At 41.6% G+C, this 15,584-nt stretch overlaps 2 protein-coding genes across 2 annotated transcripts; both read left to right on the top strand.

The window, feature by feature from the left end:
- Positions 1-5,704: 5,704 nt before the first annotated feature.
- LOC308292868 (chemerin-like receptor 1) lies at positions 5,705-6,715 on the top strand (the record flags this gene model as incomplete). Its single annotated transcript, XM_080735292.1, has 1 exon — positions 5,705-6,715. The coding sequence occupies one exon, from the start codon at positions 5,705-5,707 to the stop codon at positions 6,713-6,715; it is 1,011 nt and encodes a 336-aa protein (XP_080591418.1).
- Positions 6,716-12,981: 6,266 nt separating this feature from the next.
- On the top strand, positions 12,982-14,040 carry LOC308292867 (chemerin-like receptor 1; the record flags this gene model as incomplete). Its single annotated transcript, XM_080735291.1, has 1 exon — positions 12,982-14,040. One exon carries the CDS (start codon positions 12,982-12,984, stop codon positions 14,038-14,040), a length of 1,059 nt encoding a protein of 352 aa, XP_080591417.1.
- Positions 14,041-15,584: the final 1,544 nt, after the last annotated feature.

Below are 15,584 nucleotides of genomic sequence, written 5' to 3'. Positions count from 1 at the left end.
GTGATATTTGGAATAACCCTCTACATATTTGCCAAATGCCATGAACGTGTCACTTTGCATGTATGATTTAGAGGCAGAAGAATAATTTGCATATAACTGCAACATTGAGTGAATTATTAAAAAATAATGTTTCGCTTTAAAGAAAATCCGGCTAAGTTTTCAGACCGTATTGGTCCAAAGTTCATGTAAAAAAAGTTTCGCGCACGTTACGCGAAAATCCCAGGAGGAGATACATTTTTACTGTTTTTCATATAATTCAAAATTGTGGGAGAGGTAAAGGTCAGAGGTCAAAAGTCAGAGCGTAAAAGTTGTTCGGCATGAGGAGACGCATAAGTGTATACAGGTTTCATTGCTGTACCTGAAACAGGGCATGAGCTACACCAGTTCAAAGTTTGCACTTTCCAAGGCTTCCTACAGCGCCACCCTTTGGCCGATTGTTGCGAGCTTCGCGTTTTAGCCGTTTGGCATAGTCCTCTGCCATACCGCCGAGTTTCGTAAAAAGCGACTGCACGGTCTAGCCGCTAGAGCAAAAGTGGCGGAATAATAATAATAATAGTGATGAAGTCCAATAACAATGAGTGGCCAAGGCATTGCCACTTCGTGGCCTTGGCCACTAATAATATTTGTATCATTCCTAAGACAAGAATTTGATTACAATAAATGTACCCCCATTGATTACGGATCCAGAATCAATGGAGGTAAATTTACAATAATATATATATATATATATATATATATATATATATATATATATATATATATATATATATATATATATATATATATATATTGTATTAGGAATGCGGGAAAAAAAAGAAGAAAATTTTTGGGGGTGAACTAGTATACTCCATTTTAAAAAGGAGGTTCTCTTTGACGTGCATATATTTCTTCTCCTTTTTCTGTATAACAACAAAATGATGGAGCTTATGCAAAATATAATATTTCACCCACTTCTTTACACCTGTAAACCAGAGATGTGACAATGAAGTTGATTCTTGATTCAGGTTTCAGAGTTTGTAATTATACAACTATACAACTTATAAACTATTCAAAAATGATGTTTGTGTGTTTTGGCCATTGGATAGGATTTAGCATTGCCAGTGCACACAACAGGTGCACATAACAGGTGCGCAAGGGTCCAACATTTGCACACTTGGGGCAAAACTTCACGTTTATGATAAGGAAACCAACAAACCATGCTTTTACAACCTAGACCTGTGTAGGAGGCCTATAACGAAACGTGTTCTCTTTCCTCCTCCGATGCAGCATGTGAGTCATTTATGATCTCATCTAGTGATGGCTTAAGTTGCCTACAGAGCTGTACAATATGGACTCTGCACTGAATGCAGTGATGCGTTGACATCGATTGAGCGATCTTCCAGCATGAATATTGTTGTCTTAACGTATATTTAAAATACTAAAGAAATAAAATAAATCAGGGTCTTGTTGCACTGCACAAATGTTAACGTGGTCTAATCAGCACTGAAATGTCTGCAAATGTAGGCTGTTTATGTTTTTGTATATTATGAGGACATTCAAATATGAAGTATTAAACGCTGAGCTTGCAGATACCTACAAATTCATTGGAATTCATTTCAATCTTGATTCTTGACCTGAGCTAAATTATCCTTAAGAGTTGTTAGTTGCGTTACTCTCCTGTAGGCATGTAGCTACTGTAATCTCTTAAAAAGCTACAATTATTTATTAGGTAATTCATCCAACAGTAGCTAAAGTTATTGGTTACGACAACAAATAATTGTACAATTGTACAATCGGTGGTGGGGGTGGGGATTCATTTTGAGCTTAGCTTGGAGCCCCAAAATTGCTAAATCGACCAGTTCCTCAAGTGCTTACAAATACACGCAGCAACTAAACTCGCTTTTAATAATAAACAAATGCAACTTCCCCATTTTGCATGGTGGTTATTTTTACATTTCTGCAAAGGGTGTCATGCATACGACACCCATAAGGTGCTATAATTTGCTCTGAGCTCCTCAGTGTTCACTGATCACAGTTTGAACAAAGACACTCCTCTGACTGACATCTCTTCAACACTTTGAAACAGGTATCTTTTATTATACTTTACTTCTTATTGTATAGACATGATTGCTATCTAGAATATAGAGTTATTTAAAACGTATTTTTAACTTATAAAATGTTGATGAGCGAAATTGCTTCAGCTGTATTTAGTAAAGGTAGGACTATATAGGTATTATATTTTATTTGGGACAAAGCCTGAAATGCGGCAGGCCCTATTACAGGCCTTATTAACAAGACTTTTGTGCACGAAACATTCTACACATGAACTTTGGACCAATATCTAAAGGGCAGATCTACAAGCTTGTATACAAGCTTGAAACTACAAGCTATACCGGTTTTAGCAGATATATATATCTGCTAAAACCGGTTTCACGGATGTGCAGGGGAGGGGAAAGGTGGTCCGCGTGAGGGTGCACCGGGGTGCAAGAGGGGGCCGGGTCTGTGACTGTCACACTGTAGTACAGGACTTTTCGGAACCACTCATGTATTACACATAATTATAGACCCCGAGTTCCGAGGCAATGCGACCGATTCCGACCCGGCCGAGTGATTATTATAAAACACTGAACAAAACCGTAAGGGTCCTTGGGTAATTTCCTTGGGTAATTTTGGAATCGGGGGGGGGGGGGGGCCTGTGAAGAGCTCTAGTAAAGTTCAGATACAAAGGTCTGCTAAAAGGATTAAAGACCACAAGAATGCACAATGGCTTGTTTGCATTGGGGTCCTTTTGTACTCAATCCATGAAAACATTAAATGACAGACACATAAACACAGTATGCAGAAAAACATCATGACACAATCAGAAAAACAGATAATAATTGATATTTACTGTAAAAGGGTCAGGGGAAGATACGGATCAGACTTTTTTTTTACCAGTTTTGAGTTGCAGCCTCCTGTAAGTGACTTTTCAGAGCGGTTTTAAAGGAGAGTATGGATTTACACTACATTAAGGGGGAGCGTGTCGCTGTTACTACATGTCATCTTTTCGAAACCTGACTCTAACCCTCACCCTAACCTTAACCTCCGTGGGATGAGTCGCTAACCCTCCGGTCGAAATGATGGTCGTTCGAAAGAGCGTGATTTTGCCACATTAAGGCAGTCGGTAGGGCATTACGCATTTCAGCCACATAGCAGGAGAACAAATTTAACCTTTTGTTTGTGCCAAATCTTTGAAGTCAGGTGATCAAGATCAGTAAAGTATCAGATTCAGGTGATAGGTGATCTACAAGCTCAAAACGTTGTGTGCTTGTAGGTTGGCTACAGTATATGTACAGTAGGCTATGTATGTATGTATGTATGTATTAGAGATGCGCCGTTCGCGGTTTTAGCCGCGGTGCACCGCGGTGAGGGCGGATTTGGATCAATCAAATATAATTAATTATTAATTCATTTCTGATAACCGCGGATGAAATAATGCAGGAAATAAATTATGACATAATATATCTAACAGAAAAAAATCTAAATCTCTGAATGCTTGTGTCTGTGACTCTGTGTGAGTGTGTGTTATTTTGTGTAATTTGTTAATGTTTCATAACGAGGCACCAGCAGAGCCCTGCAACGGGTACCCGTGTTTGACAGGCGGAGACTGGCGGAATATATACTATTATAAATGTGCGGGTACAGGGATGGGCGGTGCGCGACTAAAGACAGGCGGTTGACGGGCGGGTTTTACTGTGAAAACCACTGCATGCTTAATACAGCACTGTTTCACCTAAACGTCAAGTCACACACATGGAGCGACTGCCGGCTGGAGCGCACACAGTCAGTGAGGAGGACACACAACTGAATAAAGTGGGCACGCGCGAGTGAACTGCTTGCCTAGCGCGACCATTAAACCTTATTATATGCAAACCTACAAGTCTGAGGGACTGTGTTTGTTTTATGTCATGATGATGGGGCGCGAGGAAGGATGACTTGCCTGCAATCAACTTGTCCAATTCAACCACATCCATTGCTGCGATCAGAAAGGTGCATGATTGTATAATATCCACGTGATTCCACGACTATTAGGAGTTCCAATCCCTTTTTTATTATCGTCACATATGGGTCCGGTTTGGTTTAGATTAGCTCTGGCTGTTTATCATCATAACAGTAGCCTAAACAGTGACGACTCGAGCGAACAAGACAGACAGACAGCGCTAGTGAAGTTCCCTTCAGCTGTGAAAAGCTGGATATGTGCTTCGCCGTATGACGGTGCATGTCGAGCATAGCAGACGTGCAAGCTCACACAGCTTCAAGTTCCGACATGTTGTGAGCTTGTAGCTCTGATATTTTCAATGCGCGACACCATCGTATGACAAATACAACTGCACACATCAGCGGAGGCAGAAAGCAGCAGCAGCAACAAGCTGTCGTGACAGATCATGATACGATTTTAAATGATTATGATTGGTTTTAAAGGTTGTTCTACTTTATCCAAATAACAATATACCTATTAATAATAAGCTTAATAACAGCATTTTCCGATGGCGTGCAGGGGGATCAACTATATGGAGTGAAAATGGAGTGCGATGCCATTGGAAGAACGCACGCACGGCTGTAGGCTATTTATTCAATGCATGTAACCACGGGTAACGGGGTGGGCGACGGGTCCATTTTTGACGGGCGGGGCGGGTCTGGTTTTGATTTTTAAATAATGACGGGTAACGGGTGGTCCACGGATCTGATTAATAACGGGCCGGGCGGGCGCGGGTTGTCAAAATTGGACCCGTGCAGGGCTCCTGGCACCAGTGCTCCAACGATACAGCTGCGACCACTTGAAGGCATCAGCATCACGGCATGCCTTGTTGCGCTAAACGAAGTTGAATCTCTTTCATAGATCCTTCACCACCTCACGCAAATTACAAAGTATAGGCAACTGTAGGTAAGTTAAACTTCCCACAAAAAAGCTGTGTGTGTGTGTGTGTGTGTGTGTGTGTGTTTGTTTGTTCCTCTCTCTCTGTCGCTCGTCTCACTCGGTCTCTCTCGGTAAGTGTGTGCCTGTCTGCAGGGACGTGCAGAGAAATTTTAGAGAGGCTGATATTTCTAAAAGGGCCTTTTGGTGGACAATTCTCTTGAATGCAGCCTTCAGTTATGGTATGGAAAGGGCCTGGGAACATTTGCATTTTTTTACCATAGTAAAAAAATGCATTCATGGGCACTTTTTACAGACTGATCTGGCAGGGGCTCAAGCCCCCTTTGATGTCTATGTGTGTACGTGCCTGCCTGCCTGTCTGTCTGACTGCATCAGCGTAGCGCAGCACAAAAAAGACGAAGAGAGATTCTGTAGGCTAAATCAATTAATACATTTCTGAGAATACCAGAAAATAATAATAATTTGACATCATGGAAGTTGTGGATGAGGATGGATGCGGATATATAAATTGGATAATGAAATTAATGCGGTTGGATAATGGGCGGATAATTAATTGGATCGGATGGATTCCGATGGCCTCAAAAGCCTATCCGCGCATCTCTAGTATGTATGTATGTGTGATGTGTGTATGTATGTACAGTATATATATATATATATATATATATATATATATATAAAATGAAAGATTTTAACAATACAAATCTCGTATGGGGATCCCATCCCTGGCACCAAATATTTTCAATAATAACACATGGCGTGTTAAAACAGAGCATTAACCTCTGTTTTGTTATTTTAGGTTTTAAGACGATAATGGAGATCAACGAATCCTTCAAGATCGCGTACCTGGTCATTCTCAGCCTGGTCTTTGTACTCGGCGTGTTGGGGAATGGTGTTGTCATCTGGGTGACAGGTTTCAAAATGAAGAAAACCATCAACACTGTTTGGTATCTCAACCTCGCCGTGGCCGACTTCCTCGTTGCAGCGTTCCTGCCCCTGAGCATCACATACTCAGCTCTGGACGACCACTGGCCTTTTGGTCAATTCATGTGCAAAATGGACGATACCGTTTTCTACATGAACATGTATGCCAGCATCTACATCCTGGTGGTCATCAGTGTTGACAGATGTGTATGTGTGGTGTGGCCAGTGTGGGCCCAGAACCACCGCAGTGTCAGAAAGGCGTCTTGTGTGAGTCTGGGTGTCTGGGTACTGGCCTTGGCTCTCAGCTCCCCTTACTTCATCTTTAGTGACACAAAGCCATACGACAATGATAAGGTCCAGTGCTACTCCAACTTTGCACTCACCGATGACTACAGTAAACCCGCAGCGATGCAGTTGTGGAAGTTTCGACTTGGGGCCCTGATCATCACCCGCTTCCTCATGGGATTTGTGGTCCCTTTCACCGTCATCGTCTCCTGCTATTCTGTCATCATCTACCGGCTCAGGAGGAATCGCTTGCTGGCCAGCCAATCAGGTCGCCCCTTCAAAATCATAGCAGCTGTTATCACCACTTTTTTCCTGTGCTGGGCCCCCTTTCACATCATGAGTCTGACTGGCTTTGTGAATTGGCTGGTGACAGAGTTCAGTGAAACACTGTATAATGTGGTTTACAACTGGATGCCCATAACCTTCGGCCTGGCACTTCTCAACAGCTGCCTGAACCCTCTGTTGTACGTGTTCATGGGTCAGGATTTCAAGGATGTGTTTCGCAGGTCTGTCCTGAAGGTGTTGGAGAAAGCCTTCGCTGAAGAGCTGCCTCAGTCCAACACTTCCACAAACCAGGCGAGTCTAGAGACAAACTTGGCTGAGACACAGGTTTAGGGTTGCCTTTGGATATACTTTAATTCATGTATAGAACTGTAAACCTCTTTCTTCTCAGTACGTTCTCCAAGATTGAAATGATGATGACAAATATCTCAAATAATATGTTGAAGTAACATTTTTATAAAACGTATTGTTTGGAGATTCTCTTTGACGTGCATCTTTAATGTTTGAGTTTTATTTTTTCTCCCTGCTCTACCTCTCCTCCCTCCTTTTATTTCTTCTCCCTTTATGAATAATAACAAAATGATGGAGCTTAATATGCAAAATACAATATTTCACCCACTTCTTTACACCTGTAAACCAGGGAGGTGACAATAAAGTTGATTCTTTATTCAGGTTTCAGAGTTTATAAGTATACACACAGTCACAAAACACATTTTAATTTAGAGTGTGGTTCTTTGTTTTTGGCCATTGGATTATCTTTTAGCAGAAATTTGCCCTTAAGGTCAGAAGTTATAGGCTTATAGGCTATAAGTAGCCTATACTGTAAGTAGATGCATGTTCGTGCCACTCCTGTGTGAGATCTAGAGAAAGACATTCAGCTCTCCATGTTACTGCTGTTACTTTAGGTTTTGACTTACTTTCCATCCACACACCTTGCATTACATCATGTTCCATTCATGCACACGTGCACACACACACACACACACACACACACACACACACACACACACACACACACACACACACACACACACACACACACACACACACACACACACACACACACAGCTGATTTAATCGACCCACACCTCATTGTATCCTTGGCTTTATCCTGTGCTGTTGCGTTAAGATATCTTCAGTACGCTTTAGTTGCCTTTTTGTTAGACGTTATTGTACAAATATGATTTGTTATAACCTACTTTTACATCGATCTCCCTTGCCCATGAGCTGGCCATGACAGCACCCAAATAAGTACAGTCATTGTATCACTGAGGATGAAAACACAAAAAAAAAGACAGAAGGATTATTTCCATCGTGGTTCCTCTTCAACAAAAAACAAACAAACCAAAACTAACTGCTGAGCAGGTTGGTGCCTTGCATGATCCTCCGCCATCGGTGTATGAATGTGTGTGTGAATGGGTGAATTACCATTTATCACAACAACCGACAACACAGCAACAATACGTCAGACAGATATATCAAAGCATTTAACCTACCGGTATATTTTAAATAAAGTGCTATGTACATATGCACACTATAGTATACCAGTAAGACTCCCTAATCAGGAGATAAGCGACCAACGCCGTTGGTCGCTTGTCACACTGCTGACATCAGTATGACATCACACCGTACACAAATGACCCTTATACTAGTTTGCCTGTGTCCATTTATGCCCATATATCTGATGAAAACTTATGTTAATTAGTAAAGCCTGGGGATCTCCATATATGGGCATGAGGGGTACCCTAAAAGGGCATCATCTGGGAATAGCAAATATAGTTATCCTAGAAAGTGAAAATCTTACATCAAATGCCATAACTACCTACCTACCACCATACTGCATTCCTCATTAAACTACCTACCAGTAAGATGCCTAAGGGAGAAAAGCAAAGGGCGAGGTTGCACCATTTCTTGGTCTTCTGGCCAGTGATGTATATCGGACCATTTAACCATATATGGAGACATCTGGTACCCATAGATATTCACAGATATGGGCTTAATATTGATGACATAAGGGATCTCCATATATGGGCGTAAAAGGGATTTGGTTCCCCTGGCATCACAGGGATCTCCATATATGGGCATAAAATGGATTTGGTTACCCTGGCAACACGGGGATCTCCATATCTCCATATATGGGCATAAAAGGGATTTGGTTCCCCTGGCATCACAGGGATCTCCATATATGGGCATAAAAGGGATTTGGTTCCCCTGACATTACAGTGATGTCAGTGGCTGGTTCTACAGAGGGGATCTCCATTTATGGGCATAAAAGGGAATGTATGTATGATGATGTCAGATATCATAGACGTCATAGGACTTTCACATAACGAATAACTGAGTAAGCATGTAAACCCGTAAAATCTATATTTGGGCATGGCTGATTTATGACCTCATCATGATGACACGAGCAAACACAGCTGAATTGTTGCGACCGTCAGGGAGCAGTTTACTATGAAAACCTCCACCGGCCGTCCGTCCGTCCGTCGGTCGGTCGGTCACACGTCACACGTCACACGTCACACCTTTGCCCTGCTCATATCTCCGCATCAGTATATAGGGCTTGTTTGTTTATTGTATGACATCACGCCACATCATCAGCTGTGGACTCTGTGATGTCATCGTATCGCATCAGTATATAGGGCTTGTTTGTTTATTGTATGACATCACGCCACATCATCAGCTGTGGACTCTGTGATGTCATCGTATCTCCATATATGGCCATCTCCGTATATGGAGATATAAGTCGTCCATGCCCAAGTATGGGCTGGTGAGGTCAGACTTTGTGTGATGCGTAGGTTATCTCCATATATGGAGATTCAACATTCCAGGCAATGCTCTCTTCCCTGGTGAGAATTGCCCCTTTATATAGGGCTTGTTTGTGTATTGTATGACATCACGCCACATCATCAGCTGTGGACTCTGTGATGTCATCGTATCTCCATATATGGCCATCTCCGTATATGGAGATATAAGTCGTCCATGCCCAAGTATGGGCTGGTGAGGTCAGACTTTGTGTGATGCGTAGGTTATCTCCATATATGGAGATTCAACATTCCAGGTGTAACTATGGCTACCCGTATGACGTGAGAGGTAGAGGTTGTGATATTTGTGGAGATAAGCGACCAACGGTCGCTTATCTCAAAACGGACAGACGGACGGCCGGTGGACAAAACGGACGGACGGACGGCCGGTGGAGGTTTTCATAGTAAACTGCTCCCTGACGGTCGCAATAATAGAGTTAACACTAACAGTTTATCACCAGTAAGACTCCCTAATCGGGAGATAAGCGACCGTTGGTCGCTTATCTCCACAAATAGGCCAAAAGTTTGTTTTACCAATTATCAAGACATACGGGCAGTTGACAGTTTGCCATGGTTACTCATTGAAGTTGAATCTCCATATATGGAGATAACCTACGCATCACACTAAGTCTGACCTCACCAGCCCATATTTGGGCATGAGCAACTTATGTCTCCATATATGGAGATATGATGACATCACACAGTCCTCAGCCGATGATGTGGCGTGATGTCATACAATACACAAACGAGCCCTACAGTATAAAGGGGAAATTCTTGCCAGGAAAGAAGCATTTCTTCGACTCAGACCTTATCGCCAGGGTTGGCTTATAGCAGCTGTCGGTAGGACCATATAATGGATTCTGTTAGTGTGGATCTCCTAACAGGGCATCATCTGGGATACAATCCCTTTTATGCCCATATATGGAGATCCCTAACAGAATCCCTTTCATGCCCATATATGGAGATCCCTAACAGAATCCCTTTTATGCCCATATATGGAGATCCCTAACAGCATCCCTTTTATGCCCATATATGGAGATCACTAACAGCTAACAGAATCCCTTTTATGCCCATATATGGAGATCCCTATCAGAATCCCTTTTATGCCCATATATGGAGATCCCTAACAGAATCCCTTTTATGCCCATATATGGAGATCCCTAACAGAATCCCTTGTATGCCCATATATGGAGATCCCTAACAGAATCCCTTTTATGCCCATATATGGAGATCCCTAACAGAATCCCTTTTATGCCCATATATTATGGAGAAATCCCTGCTCTGAGTATCTGACATCAGTGTGATGTCACCTGTTTATGCCCATATATGGAGGTTGCTAGGGTAAAACCATGGTTGCTAAGGTGGTTGCTAACGTACACTAACAGACCAGCAACAACAGACTGTTGCCACAGCAACGTACACAAAGGTTTGTGTACACATGTGGTGTGATGTCATACTGATGCGGAAATATGAGCAGGGCAAAGGTGTGACGTGTGACGTGTGACCGACGGACGGACGGACGGACGGACGGACGGACGGACGGACGGCCGGACGGCCGGTGGAGGTTTTCATAGTAAACTGCTCCCTGACGGTCGCAATAAGCCATAAGGTATAAAGTGTGTGTACCAAACATATATTAACGTCTATTAAAGTGCATATTATGGTATTTTGTAAACATATTTAGTAACCATTTTGGTAACTAGCAGCAGCAGGGAAAAGGGAATGTATATAATCTGACATTAGAAATAACTTGAATTTAAAAAGTCTGTCACCCATTGAACAGGAAGTAATGGCAGCTTGATGTCTAAGCTGCTATTTTTAATCCCTTTGCACAAAGGAAACGGGCTGCTTGTGAAACCACACATAGATCATCAGAGTAGTTTCAGAGGTTGATGTCATCTCATCTCATACAACTTTGAGTTTGCATATCGTCGCTGTCAGGTGGAAACCTTGTATGTCCGAAACTGTACATTTTCCGAAAGGAAGATGGAAGAAGGAACCTGGTGTTCCCATCCAGTAGTTTTATTATTTAGTCAAAAGTCGTTGTTGACACTTTTTAATCAGCTTAGATCAGAGGGCCACAGTGCATAATAGTGTTGGCTTTAAACCTTTTTTGTAAATAATGCCCTATTTCGTCATTCTGTGTCACACAAAAGTAGCAAAAATAGATGATCTACAAGCTCAAAGCGGGACGGGTTTGCGCTTGTAGATCTGCTATTTTTTTTCTTTTAATTTCAAATGCATTTGTTATTATACTTGTGTTAACTTTGTGAACTTAAATATAAATACATTGGACATAAAAAATATATAATTGTAATACTAGTACTACCAGTCTATACCAATATAGACTGATTCGTAATCGGAACAGGTCAGGTTTGCATGTTAGGAATTGTAAGAGCTGTATCCGATATTCTGTGGGATTATGTGAAGGTGGGGGCCGCATTTGGCCCCCGGTTGCCCATGTATGGCTGCCTTAGATGATGCGATGCGATGCGATGCGTGTGTGCGTGCGTTCGTGCATACAAAGAGCCCTAAATGTGCAGAGGTTCGACCTTTGAGGTTCCTTGAAGGTGGTGAAAATGGATCCTTACAGGTCTGTAACTCTGAGAGTGTACAAATGGAACCAATGGACCATTACAGTTCTGTAACTCTGAGATTGTACAAATGGAACAAAATGGACCATTACAGGTCTGTAACTCTGAAAGTGTACAAATGCCATTTGCCATGGACAAGGACAAGTCTCACCACAGACGCATTTATCCGTGCACGTATATTTTGATGACCGAACATGAGCTTTGCTTGGAGCCCCAGAATTGTTAAATCTACCAATGCCTCTAATGCTTAAAAATGCACTCTGCAGCGTTAGTCCTGTGGTTTATTCAAGTGACTAAACTCATAAACAAATGCAACTTCCCCGTTTCATCATGGTTGTTATTTTAACCTATCTGAAAAGATGCACTATGGTTAGCTGTCATGCATACGACACTCATAAGGTGCTATACAGTAAGTTGCTCTGAGCGCCTCAGTGCTCACTACACGGACCACAGTTTGAACAAAGACACTCCTCACTCGTCTCTTCAACACTTTGTAACGGGTAGCTTTTATTTTACTTTACATGTTATTGCATAGACACGATTGCTACATCTAGAATGTAGAGCTTTTTAAAACATAACATAAATAAATATATCACTAGCAAAATGTTGATGTGTGAAATTTCATCAGCTGTATTTAGTAATAGTAGGCCTATCTATGATGAAGTATTATATTTTATTAGTATTATTTTTGATTCAGTAACAGAGGGAGCAATGAGTGTCTCTTAGCACTTGATTATTTGTACAGGATATTCATATATCTTTAGAACATGTCTCCTGTTAGGAACCTTAGCAGATGATTTTGTCCAAAACTGACAAAAATCTGTACACGTTGACTGATTGATTGATTGATTGATTACTTTATTAGAAGTTGCATAGGAATAGTACAGGACAGTATAGTTTAGAGCTCTTCACTGTAAAGCTCCTTGTGCGTGCCTCTGCCTTTCATGTGCCGAACAAACAAAGAGAAGGGACTCTTGCACTTCCAAACGAAAGGCCCATAGAAGGTGCAAGTCTTAGTCAGCATGCATATAAACTATAGAAAAAGGGGAAACCTTCCATAAGAAGGGACTGCATCACTACAGGGAACTACGATGGACAACTGCTTAGTGCATAATTCTTTATTAGCATTAACCTTTGTTTTGTTATTTTAGGTTTTAGGACGGTAATGGAGATTAAAACTGCTATTTATAACAATGAAGAGATGGATCTGTCTGGTGGAAGCGGCTCTTTCTGGGAAGACAATGAGAAGTATGAATATGATGACTCCAGTGATGAACAAGGTGAAGTCAACGAATCCCACGAGATCGCTTCCCTCGTCATTTACAGCCTGGTCTTTGTGCTCGGCGTGTTGGGGAACGGTGTTGTCATCTGGGTGGCGGGCTTCAAAATGAAGAAAACCATGAACACCGTTTGGTACCTCAACCTCGCCATGGCCGACTTCCTCATTACAGCATTCCTGCCCCTGAGCATCACAGAAATAGCTTTGGACTACCACTGGCCTTTTGGCAAATTCATGTGCAAAATGGATGGTACCGTTTTCTACATGAACATGTATGCCAGCATCTTCATTCTGATGGTCATCAGTGTTGACAGATGTGTACGTGTGGTGTGTCCAGTATGGGCCCAGAACCACCGCAGTGTCAGAAATGCGTCTTGGGTGAGTCTGGGTGTCTGGGTTCTGGCCTTGGCTCTTAGCTCCCCCTACATCATCTTTAAGGACACAAAGTCCTACGACAATGATAAGGTCCAGTGCTACTCCAACTTTGCACCGTTGTGGGAAATTAGAGCTGCGGTCATGACCATCACTCACTTCCTCATGGGATTCGTGGTCCCTTTCACCGTCATCGTCTCCTGCTATTCTGTCATCATCTACCGGCTCAGGAGGAATCGCTCGCTGGCCAGCCAATCAGTTCGCCCTTTCAAAATCATAGCAGCTGTTATCACCACTTTTTTCCTGTGCTGGGTGCCCTATCACATCATGCATCTGATTGACTTTGTGAATTGGCTGGGGAAACACAGTGCAACACTGAATGATGTGCTCTACAACTGGATGCCCATAACCTTCGGCCTGGCACTTCTCAACAGCTGCCTGAACCCTCTGTTGTACGTGTTCATGGGTCAGGATTTCAAGGATGTTTTTCGCAGGTCTGTCCTGAAAGTGTTGGAGAAAGCCTTCACTGAAGAGCTGCCTCAGACCAACACTTCCACAAACCCAGGGACCACCAGTCAACCACCATTCTTGTCTGAGACACAGGTTTAGGGTTGTCTTTGGATGTACTTTAATATATAAAACTGTAAATGGCAATTCTTCTCATACAATGATGAAACATATCTAAAATATAAAAATAAAAAAAATTATGTTTTAAAGGAGTAGTTCCCCGCATAATGACGTTTTTTCCCCTATTGATTACTCATGCCATGCAGACTTAAATAATATTTTTATCATTCCTAAGACAAGAATTTGATTACAATAAATTTTCCGCCATTGATTCCAGATCCGTAATCACTGGCGGTACATTTATTCAATTGTAATCAAATTCTTGTCTTAGGAAGTTAGGAATGATAAAAAATATTATTTAACATCAAATTTACAATGATATATATATATATATATTAGTGGCGAATTTTCAGGACCTTCAGGGTAATCAGAGAAGACCCAGGGATCCTCAGAAGAAAGAAAATAATATTTTTATTTTTAAATAAAAAATATATTTTTATTTTTTATTATTTTTATTAAAATAATTACAATTATTTGTGTTGGTAATCTGTTAAACTGCACTGTTTCGCTCGCTATACTCGTTGTAGTTGTTTCTTCCCCAAGTTCTGTGCATAGGGAGTGCTTATGTGCTGGGGAAAATAACAGCCAATGAGAGATTTTTTCTACTGAGTCTCTGCGCAGATTACTCTCACTCGCAGGTCTTCCAGAATTCCCTGAGCCAGTTCCCCATAATACAAGCCTTGGTGTGGATTGTCAGTTTGATCAACCAATCATATTTTGAGGGCTCTGGTCAAGGGTATACGGAACACCCACGTTCAACCACCAATCAAAATGAGTCAAGTGACTACTGGCCAATCACAACACAGCTTTTCCGGGACTTGGAGTGGAACAACAAGCATGTTTCACACTCACTATGCACTACACGTGAAACTTGTAAAGTAAACAGACGCGACATGGCTGCAGCTGGAGTGAACGCTGTGGATTTATTATTATCGTTGCCTTTTTCAAGAAGACTGTTTTATGAAAAGATGGACAGAACTTAAAAGGAATGATAGCTTTATGAACCCATCTTTGAGAAATTCACCCAAAAGGACACGAGGATGTTTTTCTTTTCTTCAAGTGAACAACTTCATTGGTGAGAGAAACTGAATTAATTTATATTGCTGGATATGCCGCTGTGCATTTAATTTCCATTGATTGATCATTGAAGAATGTATTAGAAGTTTGCAATTGGAAAAGGTACAGTTTCATGACAGTACAAATCACTGGTCAGCTAAAAGGAGATCCTAGTAAACCTTACAGCTTATTTACACAGGAACCACTTTATGTATCTCATATAACATTGAAAGACAGATTGATACACTTAGGCCTGTTTTTGTCTATTTAATGTGGGTCTTTCTTGACGTGGTCTTTCTTTACATTGATAGCTGGTGTTGTTACATGATGGTGGACAGTGCGTTTTGCTTTGTAAAGCACGCTATGTTAAATGGACGTTTCGATTGGTTGCGCTGGTTGTGTCTTGTGTGGCTCTGTCTGTCAGCAGCGCACATCTATTTAATCCTTATATTGGCATTGTGGAAGTCTTG

Source organism: Nannobrachium achirus (assembly GCF_963921795.1).
Source record: "Nannobrachium achirus genome assembly, chromosome: 10".
NCBI lineage: Eukaryota > Metazoa > Chordata > Actinopteri > Myctophiformes > Myctophidae > Nannobrachium > Nannobrachium achirus.
Note: the sequence above shows the minus strand (reverse complement) of the source record. Positions and strands in the feature narration are given on the sequence as shown.